The 17180-nt window shown below is 41.6% G+C and overlaps 1 protein-coding gene across 1 annotated transcript; it reads right to left on the bottom strand.

Moving 5' to 3' along the window:
- Positions 1–245: 245 nt before the first annotated feature.
- Positions 246–16627, bottom strand: LOC310856653 (extracellular calcium-sensing receptor-like). The gene is made up of 11 exons (XM_083762124.1): positions 16564–16627; positions 9747–9870; positions 6799–6935; positions 6367–6592; positions 4916–5002; positions 4279–4548; positions 3729–3935; positions 2949–3224; positions 1498–1725; positions 1284–1407; positions 246–1198 (listed from the first exon to the last, which is right to left on the bottom strand). The coding sequence occupies exons 1-11, from the start codon at positions 16593–16595 to the stop codon at positions 285–287; spliced, it is 2625 nt and encodes an 874-aa protein (XP_083618250.1). The 5' UTR covers positions 16596–16627; the 3' UTR covers positions 246–284.
- Positions 16628–17180: the final 553 nt, after the last annotated feature.

Here is a 17180-nt window from a genome sequence, read left to right as displayed (position 1 = left end):
GGAGAGGCTAGCGCCCCTCAAAAATGTCAATGTCAAAAAGATTTAGACTTGCATAACATTCAATTAATGGTAGGTTCTCTTCTTTTTTTTGTTCTTTTTTAATTGGTCTGTAGTATGATCAACTTTAGATAATACATGTTGCTGTCTCTAACTGGATTACTAATTTCAGTTTAATCTGGCAGACATAAGATTATACTACTTATTAACAATCAAATATATTTTTTTATAAACTTATCGTCGTAAAATACACACAGATGAACTGTTTTGTGATTGAATTTCTGCTTCTATGTCTTGGAGGTGCCTCGACCCATGATAGACTTCTTAGTGTTTCTCTCTGGTTTCAAAAGGATGATATAACACTTCGGTCCAAACAATGCCACCAACACACCAGAACTAGATGCTAAAATAGCAAATACTTCCACTACCTCTGCATATTTGCCTGGAGAGCTGATATATGCAGGAATGAAGGCTATCCACACGGCACAAAAGATCAACATGCTGAAAGTGATTAACTTGGCTTCATTGAAGTTGTCTGGAAGATTTCTTGCCATGAATGCTAGGAGGAAGCTGAGTAGGGCCAGTAAACCAATATAACCTAACAACACTCCAAAACCAACTGTTGATCCCACAGCACACTCATAGACTATCTTATCACTGTGGTATTGTGTGTTTTTATGAGGAGTTGGTGAGGCAGACACAAGCCAGGCTATGCAGATTGTTGCCTGGATGAGAGTAAGACCCAGAACAGTTCCTCTCTGCTGCATGGCACCGAACCACTTCATAATGTCTGCACCCCCAGGCTTGGAGGCCTTGAACACAGCCAACACCACCATAGTCTTTACCAGGATACATGAGACACATAGTACAAAGCTGATACCAAATGCTGCATGCCTCATTTGGCAAGTCCAGAGCCTGGGGCGGCCAATGAACAGAAGTGAGCACAAGAAACATAGTTTCAGTGACACCAAAAGTTGGTAGCTGAGTTCGGAGTTGTTGGCTCGTACCATAGGTGTGTTTCGATAATAAATGAAGATTCCCAGGACAGTGGCGCAGATAAGTGTGCCTAATAATGAAATAGTTGTCAAGGAGATACCCAGGGCCTCATTGTAGGAGAGGAACTCCACACTCTTAGGGATACAGTGGTCACGCTGGGGACTAGACCAGAAGTCCTCTGGACAACTGGTGCACTCTCTAGAGTCTAATATAGAGAAGTAAAGAGACAGATTACAGTACAATTCTAAATTCTACAGATAACCTACTGTACATACATGATGTAAACCTACCGGTCTCATTGCTGATTTCTCCCTGAGAGCAAGCGATGCAGTCAAAGCAGCAGACTGGTTGCCCTTTCCTTCTGGCCACACGGGTTCCAGGTGAACAGCTCTCACTGCACACTGACCGAGGAGGCTACAGAGGAAAGTAAAACATCATCAATTTCAGTCCAAACTAAATTACATTCAAATTATGAAATAATTTGACATTAGCTATTTTAGTAACCTTTGAGTATTCAAAGTTCCAGAAGATTATGTCTTCGTCAAGGATGAGTTCTTCACCTGCGGAGGTAGATTTCTTGACCACACCCACATTGTGAACCTTAGTGCTTCCATCAGGGAGCCACACCCAGTTCACGATATCCCAGATTGGTAAAACATCACCATTCTCATCAAATGATACATCATCACCAAATGACGTGGTGAAGTTGACCTTTTCCAGGTAATATACAAGCTAGAAATTGTAAAATTATGAAGCTGAAGAAACTTTCAAAAACCTACTTCATACAATATGCACAATAGTTACATTGAGATGGACCATTGTATAAACTTCACCCTTGCATTATTTACAAAACAATCCATCTGTGCCTGAGGGATCAGGTGTGGGCGGTACTTGAGCTCAATATAGAGTAGATTGGGCTCAAGTATGGGTCTTTGGCATGATTATTATTATCATTATTGCTTTGGTTGATGAAAAGTCGATTTTGATGAACATTTTTGTTCAAAAAGGGAATTCACAATAATGAATGCACTGGCAAACTGCAACTGCATAGACAACGTTTATGAATGGGTCATTAAATCATCTGGCCATTATAGAAAAAAGGGGGGTATTTTTTTCAGCATGAAATTCTTTAATTATAACACATTAACATTTACTAACACTATATAAAAAAGATTCTCCACCAGGCCGAAGGCATGGGGAGAGAGACTGAGACTGAGAGTATGTTTTGCACTCCGTCCGTCCGTCCGTGTGTGTGTGTGTGTGTGTGTGTGTGCCCGTCTGTCTGTTACCAGCTAATCTCCGGCACTGTTAACCTGGTCGATACCACATTTTGCACACACACTCCCTGGATGCCAATGATGAACCTCTTTTGTAAAACACAATTTTTTATATTACTCCTCCAGATTCTGTCCAAAAATCCCTGCAAATCGTTACACAGTATCTCTATAGTCATGTGTTCAAGACGGATCTGTTCGATATTTCATATTCCATCCTAATTGGCGAACATTGGCTTTCAAAGTTTGCAGGATTAGCCCGTTTTGAACAAAAAGTCTCAAATCATGAACGCAGTGTGCAATTTACGTGAAATCTTTCACGGATTATCCTACTAGGCTGAGGAATATATCCCACCCTTTTCACATTGGCCTGTCATAGCGCCACCAACAGGTGGAATTTTGCAAAACACATTTTTGGAACAAAATGCCTCAAATCATCCAATTGCCATCCAAGGCAAAAGAAGAAATGGCACCCTTTTCACATTGGCCTATTATAGCGCCACCAGGAGCCCACAACCTGACATGGCCTGGTGGAGACCTGTTCCCTGATGGGCACTTTATCTAGTTTTTCCATCCTACCATTTTCATGCAATTTACCAATGTCACATTTAAATATGTATTATTAATATAAATTAGACTACAACTAGAAACATTAGGAGAAACTGTACAATCATATCACACCTGCCATGGTTGTATTGTCTGCAAACTGGCACAGCTGTGCCCAATGAAAGGCCCTCTTCCTGGCACACACTGCAACATGTCATGGAGGGCATGGGCCAGAGCATACACAGCCTTGTATATATTATACTCTGGCCTCAGGTCAGACACATCCACAAGGTTCGTTTCTGAATTTCCTAGGTCCTCTTGTCCAGTACACAGCTCTCCACCAGCATCCACCCACTCTGACGGAAGGGGTGCAAATTTACACTGAAATGTGTGCTCCCAAAACTGCCTCACCTAAAGAAACGCAAAGACTTAAGAATGCCGTCACACTGAACTTTGATTCTGCCCATAAGGGCAGATTCTGACAATGCTTTTCAATGGGAATGGAGTGGTTTGTTGCCATTTGCGGATTTACACAAAAAAGGGGATATTCATTTTTGAACTACTTAGGCGTTTGTGTGCATTCCAGACAGTGTTTAGGTTACTTGATTCAATATTATGTGTGTATTTACTATTTTCTTCTTCTTCAAATAAATTATAAAATAAAATAAAATGAAAAAGTAATCGAAAAACACAGCCCCCTCATTCATTAGAAGGACAATATCAGTCACCAGTAGGCTACCATGGACATGTGTGTGTTTGTCTTTTATACTTTTTTTGGGGGGGAAGCTTTTTCTGTTTATTGGATAGTGTACAGTATGGTGACAGGAAATTGAGGGATAGAGATGGGGAGTGGCAGCAAAGCCGCAGTAAATGCTAAAATTACCCTAGAAATGTTTGAAATAACGAATTACTCACTATGGAGTTTTCATGTGTATTGTCAGGATCATTGCCAGGATGTATTTTTAACAAGAAGTCCTTGAATCCTGGTATCTCTCCACGATGGATGGCGACCCCTAGGGTGCTCAACAGGTACGGCATGTAGCGAGGAGTGTGGAAATGTGGAAGTGTCGTCCAACCTGCAGCCGCTAACCATTGCAGACCTGTCACTTTCTGTCTTACCACCTGTTGATGGTGTGGGCGCGCACACACACACACACACACACACACACACACACACACACACACACACACACACACACACACACACACACACACACACACACACACACACACACACACACACACACACACACACACACACACACACACACACACACACACACACACAATAATATGATATATGAAGCAATGCATTTCCTTCAGTGTAACTTACTTCAAATGTCTTATAACCATTTCATATATAATAATTATTTTCAAAAGAGGTTTCTCATCTCATCAGAACTCTCCTTCCTGGTCAAAGAAAGGTTACATACATACATTTCAAATCCCTGATAATAAAACAAACCTCGTCCATGATATTTATCATATAGGTTCCATATGCAAACGCAATGACCACACGAGCTGTGGATTCCTTCATGACAGTGACAATCCTGTCCAGTTTGTCCAGGTCATTGTCCCAGGGCAGGGCTTCTGAATAAGCCACACAACCCAGAGCAGACAGGGCCAGCTCAGAATGGAAGGTTCGGCCAGCATTGCGGCCATAGGCATCATCACTAAACAGCAATCCTACCCAGGTCCATCCAAACCGCATCATAAGCTGCAGCATAGCTCGCACCTAAAGAATTTGAATCTGATCAGAAATGAATCGGTCTCTATATTCCCTATTCTCTCAACAAAATATTGTGCAAAAGAAAAAACACAGATTTGTGCATGAGTTTTTTCTGAGGTAGTGCTTAGGCTAGATATTCAAAATTAGAGCTTCTGTTTTTAGACAAAAAAAAGTAAAACATAAAAACTTGAATATACTTATATACACTAGTACGTTTTTGAATGCAGGCTAGTCATATAGGTAAATTGTGATATTACTACTTAATACAAACATCTGTGTACTTCTTCCACCATTGGATGAATCTCGGACCTACCATCAATTACACTCACTAGAGGTATTTGTTAAAGTGTGTGGAACATGTACAACTGTTTACCTGAAAGTCATTATTTGGGATTGTTCTAAAGAAGGACGGGAACTGATTCAGGTCACTCAGAGTAGAGGAAGCAGCATAGTGACTTATCTGAAAAAGGGCATAAAACATCTGTTCTGTGATAGGCCTATACACATCTTTCTTCTTTTTTTGTGAAACTTTTCCCCTGCAAGCAATATCAACAATAATATGCCTGTAAAGGGAAAATGGGAAGCTGATTTGGGGTTTATTTATGATGACATTGATTGGCATAACTTACTTGAGTGCTCTCAGACTTTCTTAATCTCCACTAAACAGTAAACACAGACAAATGCAGTTTAACATTTGAAATAAAACCCATTATACTCCACATAGATTACACAGAATATTCAATAATGATTCCCCCAACTGCCAGAGATGCAAAATCTCTGATGGAGATTGACTTCATATGCTGTGGAGCTGTCCATGCTTGGAGGAGTTCTGGAAATACATAGTTAGAACAACTTCAGAAGTAGTAGGGTGTGACATAGTACCTGATCCTAGGATCTGGATATTGGGTGACATACAGGGACTCGCATTAAGCAATCATAAGACATACTTTATTTTGTTGGCTGGAAACTCTCAGAGACATTAGTTGAACGAGTTAACTTCATATTGTACTCCTGAAAAGATTGTATACAATGTACGGAGGAACCCAGCAACATTTGAGAAAATATGGGGGTTTTGTTGCTTTTGTTGTTGTCCTTGTCTTTGTTTTTTGATCAAATCTTGATTGCCTTTATTCTTTAAACAAGGAGGGCAGGCATTGCCTTTTTCAATCAATGTGATCTGAATTTTTCAGAAACCAATTGGAGCACAATGTGCTCTTTTAACACAATCTGCCCTACCCCATATTATTATAACAATGTATAATAGCACCATGGACAGCGACACTGTCAGGGGGCTGTAGGATTCCTATGAGCCATAAGTCAAAAGTTATACTTCAGTTCTAACACTGATACATTTAGGCCAGTCAATCTAAGATTTGACCCAAAAGAAATTGCAATAGTGGATCATGGTAAATTTGGGGTTGGGGTACCATTGAAAACCTATTAAATTATGCTTTAAGTAGCATGTGACATGTAGAACTAGGGGTTATTCATGATTCTGAATCAATTGCAAGCATTCGTTTTGCACGAAAAAAACTCCTTCGGCTAAAAACGGCCATAGCCGTCTTCATGAGGTCTTGATGACGTCATCACATTTGGGCAAGTGGCTATGGTCTTGAACGATTACTATTGCAATGTATTTTGCTCAACCCCTTTTTTAGTTTAGATTGACTGGCCTAATTATCATATTTTACATTTGTGAATAACCAAATAAACAAAATTAAATGGATCATGGTGACAGGGCATTAGAAAACTTACCATGGGTACTCTGTATAAACCTAATATTCTAGAGAGAGCAATAGCACTGGATGAGGTACTAGGACCCACAATTCCTAGCACGGGAGGAGACCCAACACAGCTCTCATCCAATTGAAAGTGCTCCTCTCTGCCACTGACCAGTGACATGGCTCCGCGGAAATCAACTTCAGTCGTCAAACAGGAATCATAGAGGATATATCCCAGAGTCACATTGGGCAGTAAACTGGGTTTTTTGTTGATTTCAGTTATTGCATAAGCCTGGGCCTGGGCCTGCCTGAACCCTTCTCCAGTTTTGCTAATACATCATCAAAATCAGTTTGACAACTTTAATCCTATCTCATCATCAATCATTCGAAAATAGCTGATCTACAAGTTGTAGCTATTTCAAATTAAAATTTGGAAAATCTAGACAATTTGGAAAAAAAAATGTTTTATTCTCAAAAATATCTTTTCAGATGGGATTCCACGGTCAAACAATTTCATTGTTACATTGCTACTCACCTAAAGCAACTGAACTCGTGTGGCTTGGAGGTGAAAGACAGCTCTGGAAAGACTGAAGATAAATGGAACTCAAACAAGCCGCCCAGAATGACGTCCCCAGGCTTGTACATTCTGTTCAGCTTAAACTGTGCCTGTATCTGACATGAGGAGTTAGGTGAAGAATACAAAGGAGAGAAAAAAGAGAACAGCGTCAAATACAAGTACAGGTATGAAAGCAGGTGTGTGTCTACACAAGCCGACATGACTGTCCTCTGTCTAACCTCCTCTCCCATTTACCTTTGTGCAGTTCTTACATTTTATACACTATGTACTTTATACGCTATGTCATCCATTCTGTCAAATCATGTCATTACGTAATGTGTCACAACGCCCATCTGGGCAGAGAGAGGCAGGGCTTTGGAAACTTTGAATTTCATGGACCCCCAGTTTAATTAACAACAATTAATTAACAACATGGACACAAGGGTGCCATTATGTACTACTGTAGCTAGGTCTATTGTAGAGCGTCATAATACAGACAGATAATACATCAAAATACCCTAAATAAGCATTACGGTATTGACTGGTGGGTTTCAGATGAGAAGTATTAGTTTTGATGACCAGCATCCGTTTTCACCTGTACCATATAAAAGCACGTTAGAGACACATTAGACAGGCATATACAGTAGACAGCCGTCAAATTTTGGGTCCTTAGCTACACCGGTTAGAGTTTGTTATCGCTGTGGTTCTCAAACGTTTTAATTTCAAGGACCCAGTTATGCAAATTTAGGCCAAGCCACAGACCCCCATTTTTCATGTAAAATCCTCAGTGTTAATCCAACTCAGTGTCCCATTTTCATACACTCTCAAGTCCAGGTTAGAATCAGAATTTGTTTTATTTGTCATATCACAGGTTTACAGGTGGAAGTGTGTAGCTTGCGGAGTTAGTTCTGTCAGATATACTCGAGCGTGTTCATGCTATGCTCAAGGGATATAAATGTATTTGAGGGGTTAATATGCTGCATTACTATGTGGGTGTATACAATGTTTGCAGTCCCACATGTCATTCGCTGATGTGGCAGTCAGCTGACCAATTGGGCAGGGTATTTAATCTCACCAAGACTGCATGCATTCTTCCTGCAAATGGTGACTGACTACATACAGCACAGGTCATCTGAGTAATGGATTGAACATTTTATTTTTAATTTTATTTATTTGTTTAAGTACAGCAGTACAAAGAGTTTGGAAGAGTTTCCATTGTGCTCCATTACAAATTCAACACTCAAACAACTCGAACAACAGGGCAACAGTCAGGAATACAAAATAGAAATCACACTTGTGTGAAGTGAGGGGCGCTCTTATCGTCATTTACATCATCATAAATCATTATACATCACATTCTGTGCTCAGCCAATCAAATAATCAAAGATGTGGTACACACAAACACACATAGCTGGGCATAGGAGAGGCTAGCGCCCCTCAAAAATGTCAATGTCAAAAAGATTTAGACATTCAATTAATGGTAGGTTCTATTTATAATATTTCTATTATAGCAGCTGAGTGCAAGCTTCTAGAGTTCGGCCAGAAGTTTCAAAAATTGTAGAGAACAAAAACAAGTAGGCCTACATGTAATGGTTGGTGTTATGAAAGGGTACGTTTGCAAATTTGAACCCTATATACAATTGCCCATTAGTCTGACAAACCATTTAGAACCTCCAATAGTTCGACAAATGTTAGGTTAGTGTGAGGTTTTAGGTTTAGGGTTGGGGTTGATTTGAGCACAGTCATGACCGAATGTGCTTTGAAATAAAGAGCCATTGGACCAATGTCATGGCAACGCATGATTTGACTCTTCTTTTAGTTCTTTTTTAATTGGTCTGTTCACCAAACTTAAAGTAGTATGATCAACTTTTCTTCAAGATAGATAATACATGTTGGTGTCTCTAACTGGATTACTAATTTCAGTTTAATCTGGCAGACATAAGATTATACTACTAATTTATTGACAATCACATATATTTTTATAAACTTATCGTTGTAAAATACACACAGATGAACTGTTTTGTGATTGAATTTCTGCTTCTATGTCTTGGAGGTGCCTCGACCCATGATAGACTTCTTAGTGTTTCTCTCTGGTTTCAAAAGGATGATATAACACTTCGGTCCAAACAATGCCACCAACACACCAGAACTAGATGCTAAAATAGCAAATACTTCCACTACCTCTGCATATTTTCCTGGAGAGCTGATATATGCAGGAATGAAGGCTATCCACACGGCACAGAAGATCAACATGCTGAAAGTGATTAACTTGGCTTCATTGAAGTTGTCTGGAAGATTTCTTGCCATGAATGCTAGGAGGAAGCTGAGTAGGGCCAGAAAACCAATATAACCTAACAACACTCCAAAACCAACTGTTGATCCCACAGCACACTCATAGACTATCTTATCACTGTGGTATTGTGTGTTTTTATGAGGAGTTGGTGAGGCAGAACAGTTCCTACAGCCAACACCACCATAGTCTTTACCAGGATACATGAGACACATAGTACAAAGCTGATACCAAATGCTGCATGCCTCATTTGGCAAGTCCAGAGCCTGGGGCGGCCAATGAACAGAAGTGAGCACAAGAAACATAGTTTCAGTGACATCAAAAGTTGGTAGCTGAGTTCGGAGTTGTTGGCTCGTACCATAGGTGTGTTTCGATAATAAATGAAGATTCCCAGGACAGTTGCGCAGATAACTGTGCCTAATAATGAAATGGTTGTCAAGGAGATACCCAGGGCCTCATTGTAGGAGAGGAACTCCACACTCTTAGGGATACAGTGGTCACGCTGGGGACTAGACCAGAAGTCCTCTGGACAACTGGTGCACTCTCTAGAGTCTAATAAAGAGAAGTAAAGGGACAGATTACAGTACAATTCTAAATTCTACAGATAACCTACTGTACATACATGATGTAAACCTACCGGTCTCATTGCTGATTTCTCCCTCTGAGCAAGCAATGCAGTCAAAGCAGCAGACTGGTTGCCCTTTCCTTCTGGCCACACGGGTTCCAGGTGAACAGCTCTCACTGCACACTGACCGAGGAGGCTACAGAGGAAAGTAAAACATCATCAATTTCAGTCCAAACTAAATTACATTCAAATTATGAAATAATTTGACATTAGCTATTTTAGTAACCTTTGAGTATTCAAAGTTCCAGAAGATTATGTCTTCGTCAAGGATGAGTTCTTCACCTGCGGAGGTAGATTTCTTGACCACACCCACATTGTGAACCTTAGTGCTTCCATCAGGGAGCCACACCCAGTTCACGATATCCCAGATTGGTAAAACATCACCATTCTCATCAAATGATACATCATCACCAAATGACGTGGTGAAGTTGACCTTTTCCAGGTAATATACAAGCTAGAAATTGTAAAATTATGAAGCTGAAGAGACTTTCAAAAACCTACTTCATACAATATGCACAATAGTTACATTGAGATGGACCATTGTATAAACTTCACCCTTGCATTATTTACAAAACAATCCATCTGTGCCTGAGGGATCAGGTGTGGGCGGTACTTGAGCTCAATATAGAGTAGATTGGGCTCAAGTATGGGTCTTTGGCATGATTATTATTATCATTATTGCTTTGGTTGATGAAAAGTTGATTTTGATTACAATTTACAATTACAATTTAGGCATTTAGCAGACGCTCTTAATCCAGAGCGATTTACAATAATCAAGAACAAAAGCATGGGAATACATCACAAAAGCATTTATCATAAAACATGCGTAAGCTAAGAAAGTAACAGTGGAATATCTATATTATGAGACTATACATATAAACTATATATATATATATATATATATATATATATATATATATATATATACTACTATGCTATACATATGTACTATGGCGTGCTATGACTATATACAATGCAATTATAGTGCCGTCTACATAACATGCTATAAGTCTGTATCAGATGCTATCTAAGTCTACAGAAATGCTATCTAAGGGGGTAGGGTAAGTGCTATGGGCCATGATGGAGTCTAAAAAGGTGGGTTTTCAGACTACGGCGGAAGATTGGGAGTGATGCTGCAGTTCTGACTGCAATGGGAAGTGCATTCCACAGTTTTGGAGCCAGAAGGGAGAAGAGTTTGGGACGTGTGGAGCGTTGTCCCGGCGTTTTTAGTGAGGGTACTTCCAGCTTCCCTGCGTTGGCTGATCTGAGTGCGCGGGAGGGTTTGTAGGGTTCAATCATACTTGCAAGATATGGGGGAGCCATACCTTTGGTTGCCTTGAATGCCAGCATCAGACCTTGTCGGCCTCATCAGCGTTCTTTCCCGGCTTTTTTTCCAGTCGGGACCATGGCTCAATCAACCCCACCAGAGCCCTCAACGCCCTCAAACTTTGACGAGGGACCCCTCCCCCCACCCGCAGCCCAACTCCCGGCACCCCCCACCCTCCCCCCACTCCCGGCACCCCCCACCATCCCCCCACGGTTACCCGCGGCCGCAACTACTGCAGACATAAACAATGGACCTCCCTATTTTAACATGGAGGACATTAACAGTATTGCCAGCGTCAAAGGAATCCATTTGTTTCACCTGAACATCAACAGCCTTGGACCCAAACTGGCTGAGGTCAGACAAGTGTTCCAAAGCGGTAAGGTAAACATCCTAAGTTTCTCTGAAACAAAGCTGGACGAGTCCACCAGGGACCCAGAGATAGAAATAGAGAACTATACTATCATTAGGAACGACAGAAACAGGCATGGCGGTGGCGTGTGCATGTATATTCACAAAGACACTGAATATGTTACTCGTACTGACTTACAGCATGATGAAATTGAAACTGTGTGGGTTGAATTAATTTTCAAAAATGCTAAATCAGTATTAGTTGGCACCGTCTATAGACCGCCCGATCAGAATGGGTTCTATGATATACTTGAGGGGTGCTTAGCTGGGGAGGAATGTGTAGAGAAAATCCTGATTGGCGACTACAATACGGATATGCTTCATAAGGAAGCACCTGTGTTTAAGTCATTTAGTCGGTTTTGTGATCTGCATGGTGTCAGTCAGCTAATTACCCAACCCACAAGAGTGTGTGATTCTACTCAAACTGTCATTGATCTCATTCTGACCTCGGACAAATCCAGAATCTCCAAGAAAGGGGTTATTGTATGTGGGCTCAGTGATCATTTTATGATTTTCTGTACCCGCAAAATACATAAACTAAAGTTTGACTGTCACAAAACAGTCATATCTAGGGACCTCAAAACCTACTCTAGTGAGGCCTTTAACCTAGAACTGGAGAGTCTGGATTGGTCCGATGTGCTCAGGAGCTCACTAGTCGAAGAAGCATGGCTTGGCTTTAAAACCAAATTTACATCAGTACTAAACATCATGGCTCCTTTGAGAACCATCAGGGTCAAAACCCGCTCGGAGCCATGGATGAATTCGGACATACTGACTGCAATGAAAGCCAGAGACAACAAATGCTCTGAACTTCTTAAATGCAAGTCCATGCTAGCCAAGCGCTTCGACAGTAATCTCCAGACCAAACTGTGCAACCTAAAAACCCAGTGTAACAAGCTAAGAAACGGTGTAATTGCCATGACCAAATCTGCCAAATGTAACTTTATCAATGATAAAGCCGAGGAAATCAAAAACAATCCTCGGGAACTCTGGAAGTTACTAAACAACCAACTAGGCTGTGGTCAGAAACTAAAAACCAGGTTTACTAACATAAACATCAAATCGAATAACACCCTCATCACTGACAAGCTTGATGTAGCCAACCACCTGAACATCTTCTTTACAAACATTGCAACAAAGCTGGTTAGCAAACTGCCCTCCCACTCTGGGCGTTTTGGTGTAGAGCACATCAAAGCCTTCTACAAAAACCTTGGTGTTTGTAAAGATGATTTCAAAATGGCAATGGTAACAACCGAGGAGGTACTTAAAAAACTGAGTGCCCTCCAACCCCACAAGGCCACTGGCCATGACAATATCCCCTCCAAATTTCTCAGAGACTCAGCCTTTTCCATAGCTCCAGTCATCACCCACATAGTTAACCTCTCCATCAAACAGGGACAGGTCCCCCAAGATTTTAAACTGGCCAAAGTAACCCCCTTGTACAAAAAAGGGAGTAAATTAGAACCCGGCAACTACCGCCCTATTTCTATTCTAAGCTCCATCTCGAAAGTGATGGAAAAAATAGTCTATGAACAGGTTGAAAAGTATCTTGCCACTAATAAATTGCTGTACGAGTTCCAATCTGGTTTCAGAACATCCCACTCCACTGACACATGCCTCCTCTATTTGAGCGACCACATCAAACACGAGGTGGACGCTGGAAAATACTGCGGCATGGTCATGCTGGACCTCCAAAAGGCTTTTGACACCGTGAACCACTCCATACTGGTTAACAAGCTTAAAGCTATTGGTTTTGATAGCACATCAGTGAGCTGGATGCAATCCTACCTGGAGGGGAGAGAACAGATGGTGGAGGTGAACGGAACACTGTCCCCTCCCCTCCCAGTGAGCTGTGGCGTCCCACAAGGAAGCATACTAGGGCCTTTACTGTTCCTAATATATGTTAACGACATGACTTCAGCTTGTGACTGCAGCTTGTTCCTGTTCGCAGATGACTCAGCACTGCTGGTCTCGGACAGGAACAAACTGCAGGTTGAAAAGACCCTCAGCTCTGAACTCGGTAGAATCTGCACCTGGCTCGCTGATAACAAACTATCCTTACACCTGGGAAAAACTGAATCCATCCTCTTCGGATCAAATAGTAATCTCAGCAAGGCAGATGGCTTCTTGGTTAGAGTGGGTGACAATATTATCACACGAAAAGATCAAATTACCTACCTAGGTTCCATCCTGGAGGCCAATCTTTCCGGTGATAAGATGGCCACCAACGTAATCAAAAAAGTCAATCAAAGAACAAGATTCCTTTACAGGATCTCCTCACTGGTCAGCAAAAACACCTTGAAGACCTTAACAGGAGCCCTCGTACAAGGTTTCTTTGACTATGCATCCACCTCTTGGTACCACAGCACCTCAAAGGCCCTTAAAACAAGGCTCCAGACCTCCCAAAACAAACTGGTCAGGCTCCTACTTGGCCTCACCCCCCGAACCCACCTCACCCCTGCCCACTTTGACTGGCTGGGATGGCTTAGGGTCGACGACAGAGTACAGCATCTTGCAATGGGTCTGGTCCACAAGATTCGATACACCACCAAGATACCCATGTACCTGTCTAAATACTTCCTTAATGTAAACGAAGTCCACACCCACAACACCAGAGGGAGTGCAACAAACCATGTACAACCCAGATTCGGCACAAACAAGGGACTAAATTCTTTTCGCTCCTATGCCACCAAAATGTGGAACGCCCTACCAACAGTCATTAAGACATGTGAATCCCTTGACTCCTTCAAAACCGCTCTCAAAGGGCACCTACGGATGGCTGCAATTCGAAACTGGCCTCTGTAAAATCTGAATCCCCCCCACCCCCCCACCCCATTTTCCCTCACTGTATATTGTATCTTTTCCCTTTTTTGCTTCCCATATGATGAATTTAGCTACATAGAAATGTCTATTTGTATGTCTCTAAATGTTTGTATGTCTTTAAATGTTTTGATGAATTGAACAATGTGGACCCTGTTGTAAACAAGTGTAATGCTTAATTGGGTCGTCCACTCACAGTTGACAGTCTTTGTATTGAGTTTGTGCTTAAAATGTACTGTAAATTCTACAAACTGTTAATAAATATTTCAATCAATCAATCAATCAATTGTATTCTGTGCGGGCAGCGACCGGGAGCCAGTGGAGGGAGTGGAGCAGGGGGGAGACATGTGAGAATTTTGGCTGGTTGAAGACCAAGCGAGCTGCGGCATTTTGGATCAGCTGGAGAGGCTTAAGTGCACATGCTGGTAGGCCAGTAAGGAGGGAGTTACAATAGTCGAGTTTTGACAAGACTGTTGTCTGGATTAGGAGCTGGGCTGATTCCTGGGTGAGGAACGGTCTAATTCGGTCTAATTGATGAACATTTTTGTTCAAAAAGGGAATTCACAATAATGAATGCACTGGCAAACTGCAACTGCATAGACAACGTCTATGAATGGGTCATTAAATCATCTGGCCATTATAGAAAAATGGGGGGTATTTTTTTCAGCATGAAATTCTTTCATTATAACACATTAACATTTACTAACACTATATAAAAAAGATTCTCCACCAGGCCGAAGGCATGGGGAGAGAGACTGAGAGTATGTTTTGCACTCCGTCCGTCCGTCTGTCCGTGTGTGTGTGTGTGTGTGTGTGCCCATCTGTCTGTTACCAGCTAATCTCCGGCACCGTTAACCTGGTCGACACCACATTTTGCACACACACTCCCTGGATGCCAATGATGAACCTCTTTTGTAAAACACAATTTTTTATATTACTCCTCCAGATTCTGTCCAAAAATCCCTGCAAATCGTTACACAGTATCTCTATAGTCATGTGTTCAAGACGGATCTGTTCGATATTTCATATTCCATCCTAATTGGCGAACATTGGCTTTCAAAGTTTCCAGGATTAGCCCGTTTTGAACAAGTCTCAAATCATGAACGCAGTGTGCAATTTACGTGAAATCTTTCACGGATTATCCTACTAGGCTGAGGAATATATCCCACCCTTTTCACATTGGCCTGTCATAGCGCCACCAACAGGTGGAATTTTGCAAAACACATTTTTGGAACAAAATGCCTCAAATCATCCAATTGCCATCCAAGGCAAAAGAAGAAATGGCACCCTTTTCACATTGGCCTATTATAGCGCCACCAGGAGGCCACAACCTGACATGGCCTGGTGGAGACCTGTTCCCTGATGGGCACTTTATCTAGTTTTTCCATCCTACCATTTTCATGCAATTTACCAATGTCATCAATGATGTATTATTAATATAAATTAAAATACAACTAGAAACATTAGGAGACTAAACTGTACATTCATATCACACCTGCCATGGTTGTATTGTCTGCAAACTGGCACAGCTGTGCCCAATGAAAGGCCCTCTTCCTGGCACACACTGCAACATGTCATGGAGGGCATGGGCCAGAGCATACACAGCCTTGTATATATTATACTCTGGCCTCAGGTCAGACACATCCACAAGGGTCGTTTCTGAATTTCCTAGGTCCTCTTGTCCAGTACACAGCTCTCCACCAGCATCCACCCACTCTGACGGAAGGGGTGCAAATTTACACTGAAATGTGTGCCCCCAAAACGGCCTCACCTAAAGAAACGCAAAGACTTAAGAATGCCGTCACACTGAACTTTGATTCTGCCCATAAGGGCAGATTCTGAAAATGCTTTTCAATGGGAATGGAGTGGTTTGTTGCCATTTGCGGATTTACATAAAAAAGGGGATATTCATTTTTGAACTACTTAGGCGTTTGTGTGCATTCCAGACAGTGTTTACGTTACTTGATTCAATATTATGTGTGTATTTACTATTTTCTTCTTCTTCAAATAAATTATAAAATAAAATAAAATGAATAGTAATCGAAAAACACAGCCCCCTCATTCATTAGAAGGACAATATCAGTCACCAGTAGGCTACCATGGACATGTGTGTGTTTGTCTTTTATACTTTTTTGGGGGGGGAAGCTTTTTCTGTTTATTGGATAGTGTACAGTATGGTGACAGGAAATTGAGGGATAGAGATGGGGAGTGGCAGCAAAGCCGCAGTAAATGCTAAAATTACCCTAGAAATATTTGAAATAACGAATTACTCACTATGGAGTTTTCATGTGTATTGTCAGGATCATTGCCAGGATGTATTTTTAACAAGAAGTCCTTGAATCCTGGTATCTCTCCACGATGGATGGCGACCCCTACGGTGCTCAACAGGTACGGCATGTAGCGAGGAGTGTGGAAATGTGGAAGTGTCGTCCAACCTGCAGCCGCTAACCATTGCAGACCTGTCACTTTCTGTCTTACCACCTGTTGATGGTGTGGGCGCACACACACACACACACACACACACACACACACACACACACACACACACACACACACACACACACAACTTACTTCAAATTTCTTATAACCATTTCATATATAATAATAATTTTCAAAAGAGGTTTCTCATCTCATCAGAACTCTCCTTCCTGGCCAAAGAAAGGTTACATACATACATTTCAAATCCCTGATAATAAAACAAACCTCGTCCATGATATTTATCATATAGGTTCCATATGCAAACGCAATGACCACACGAGCTGTGGATTCCTTCATGACAGTGACAATCCTGTCCAGTTTGTCCAGGTCATTGTCCCAGGGCAGGGCTTCTGAATAAGCCACACAACCCAGAGCAGACCGGGCCAGGTCAGAATGGAAGGTTCGGCCAGCAT

Source organism: Protomyctophum parallelum, assembly GCF_964188405.1.
Source record: "Protomyctophum parallelum genome assembly, chromosome: 3".
NCBI lineage: Eukaryota > Metazoa > Chordata > Actinopteri > Myctophiformes > Myctophidae > Protomyctophum > Protomyctophum parallelum.
This window is presented reverse-complemented; position numbering and strand designations above follow the sequence as displayed.

Excerpts from the sequence above, each read along its gene's own strand:
- LOC310856653 (XM_083762124.1), bottom strand. The coding sequence starts at position 16,595 with ATGATCCTGACAATACACATGAAAACTCCATA. Across the intron at positions 3,225-3,728 it reads ATACACATGAAAACTCCATA|GTGAGGCAGTTTTGGGAGCA; the intron begins GTGAGTAATTCG and ends GCGTTTCTTTAG. Across the intron at positions 1,199-1,283 it reads AGAAATCAGCAATGAGACCG|ACTCTAGAGAGTGCACCAGT; the intron begins GTAGGTTTACAT and ends TCTCTATATTAG.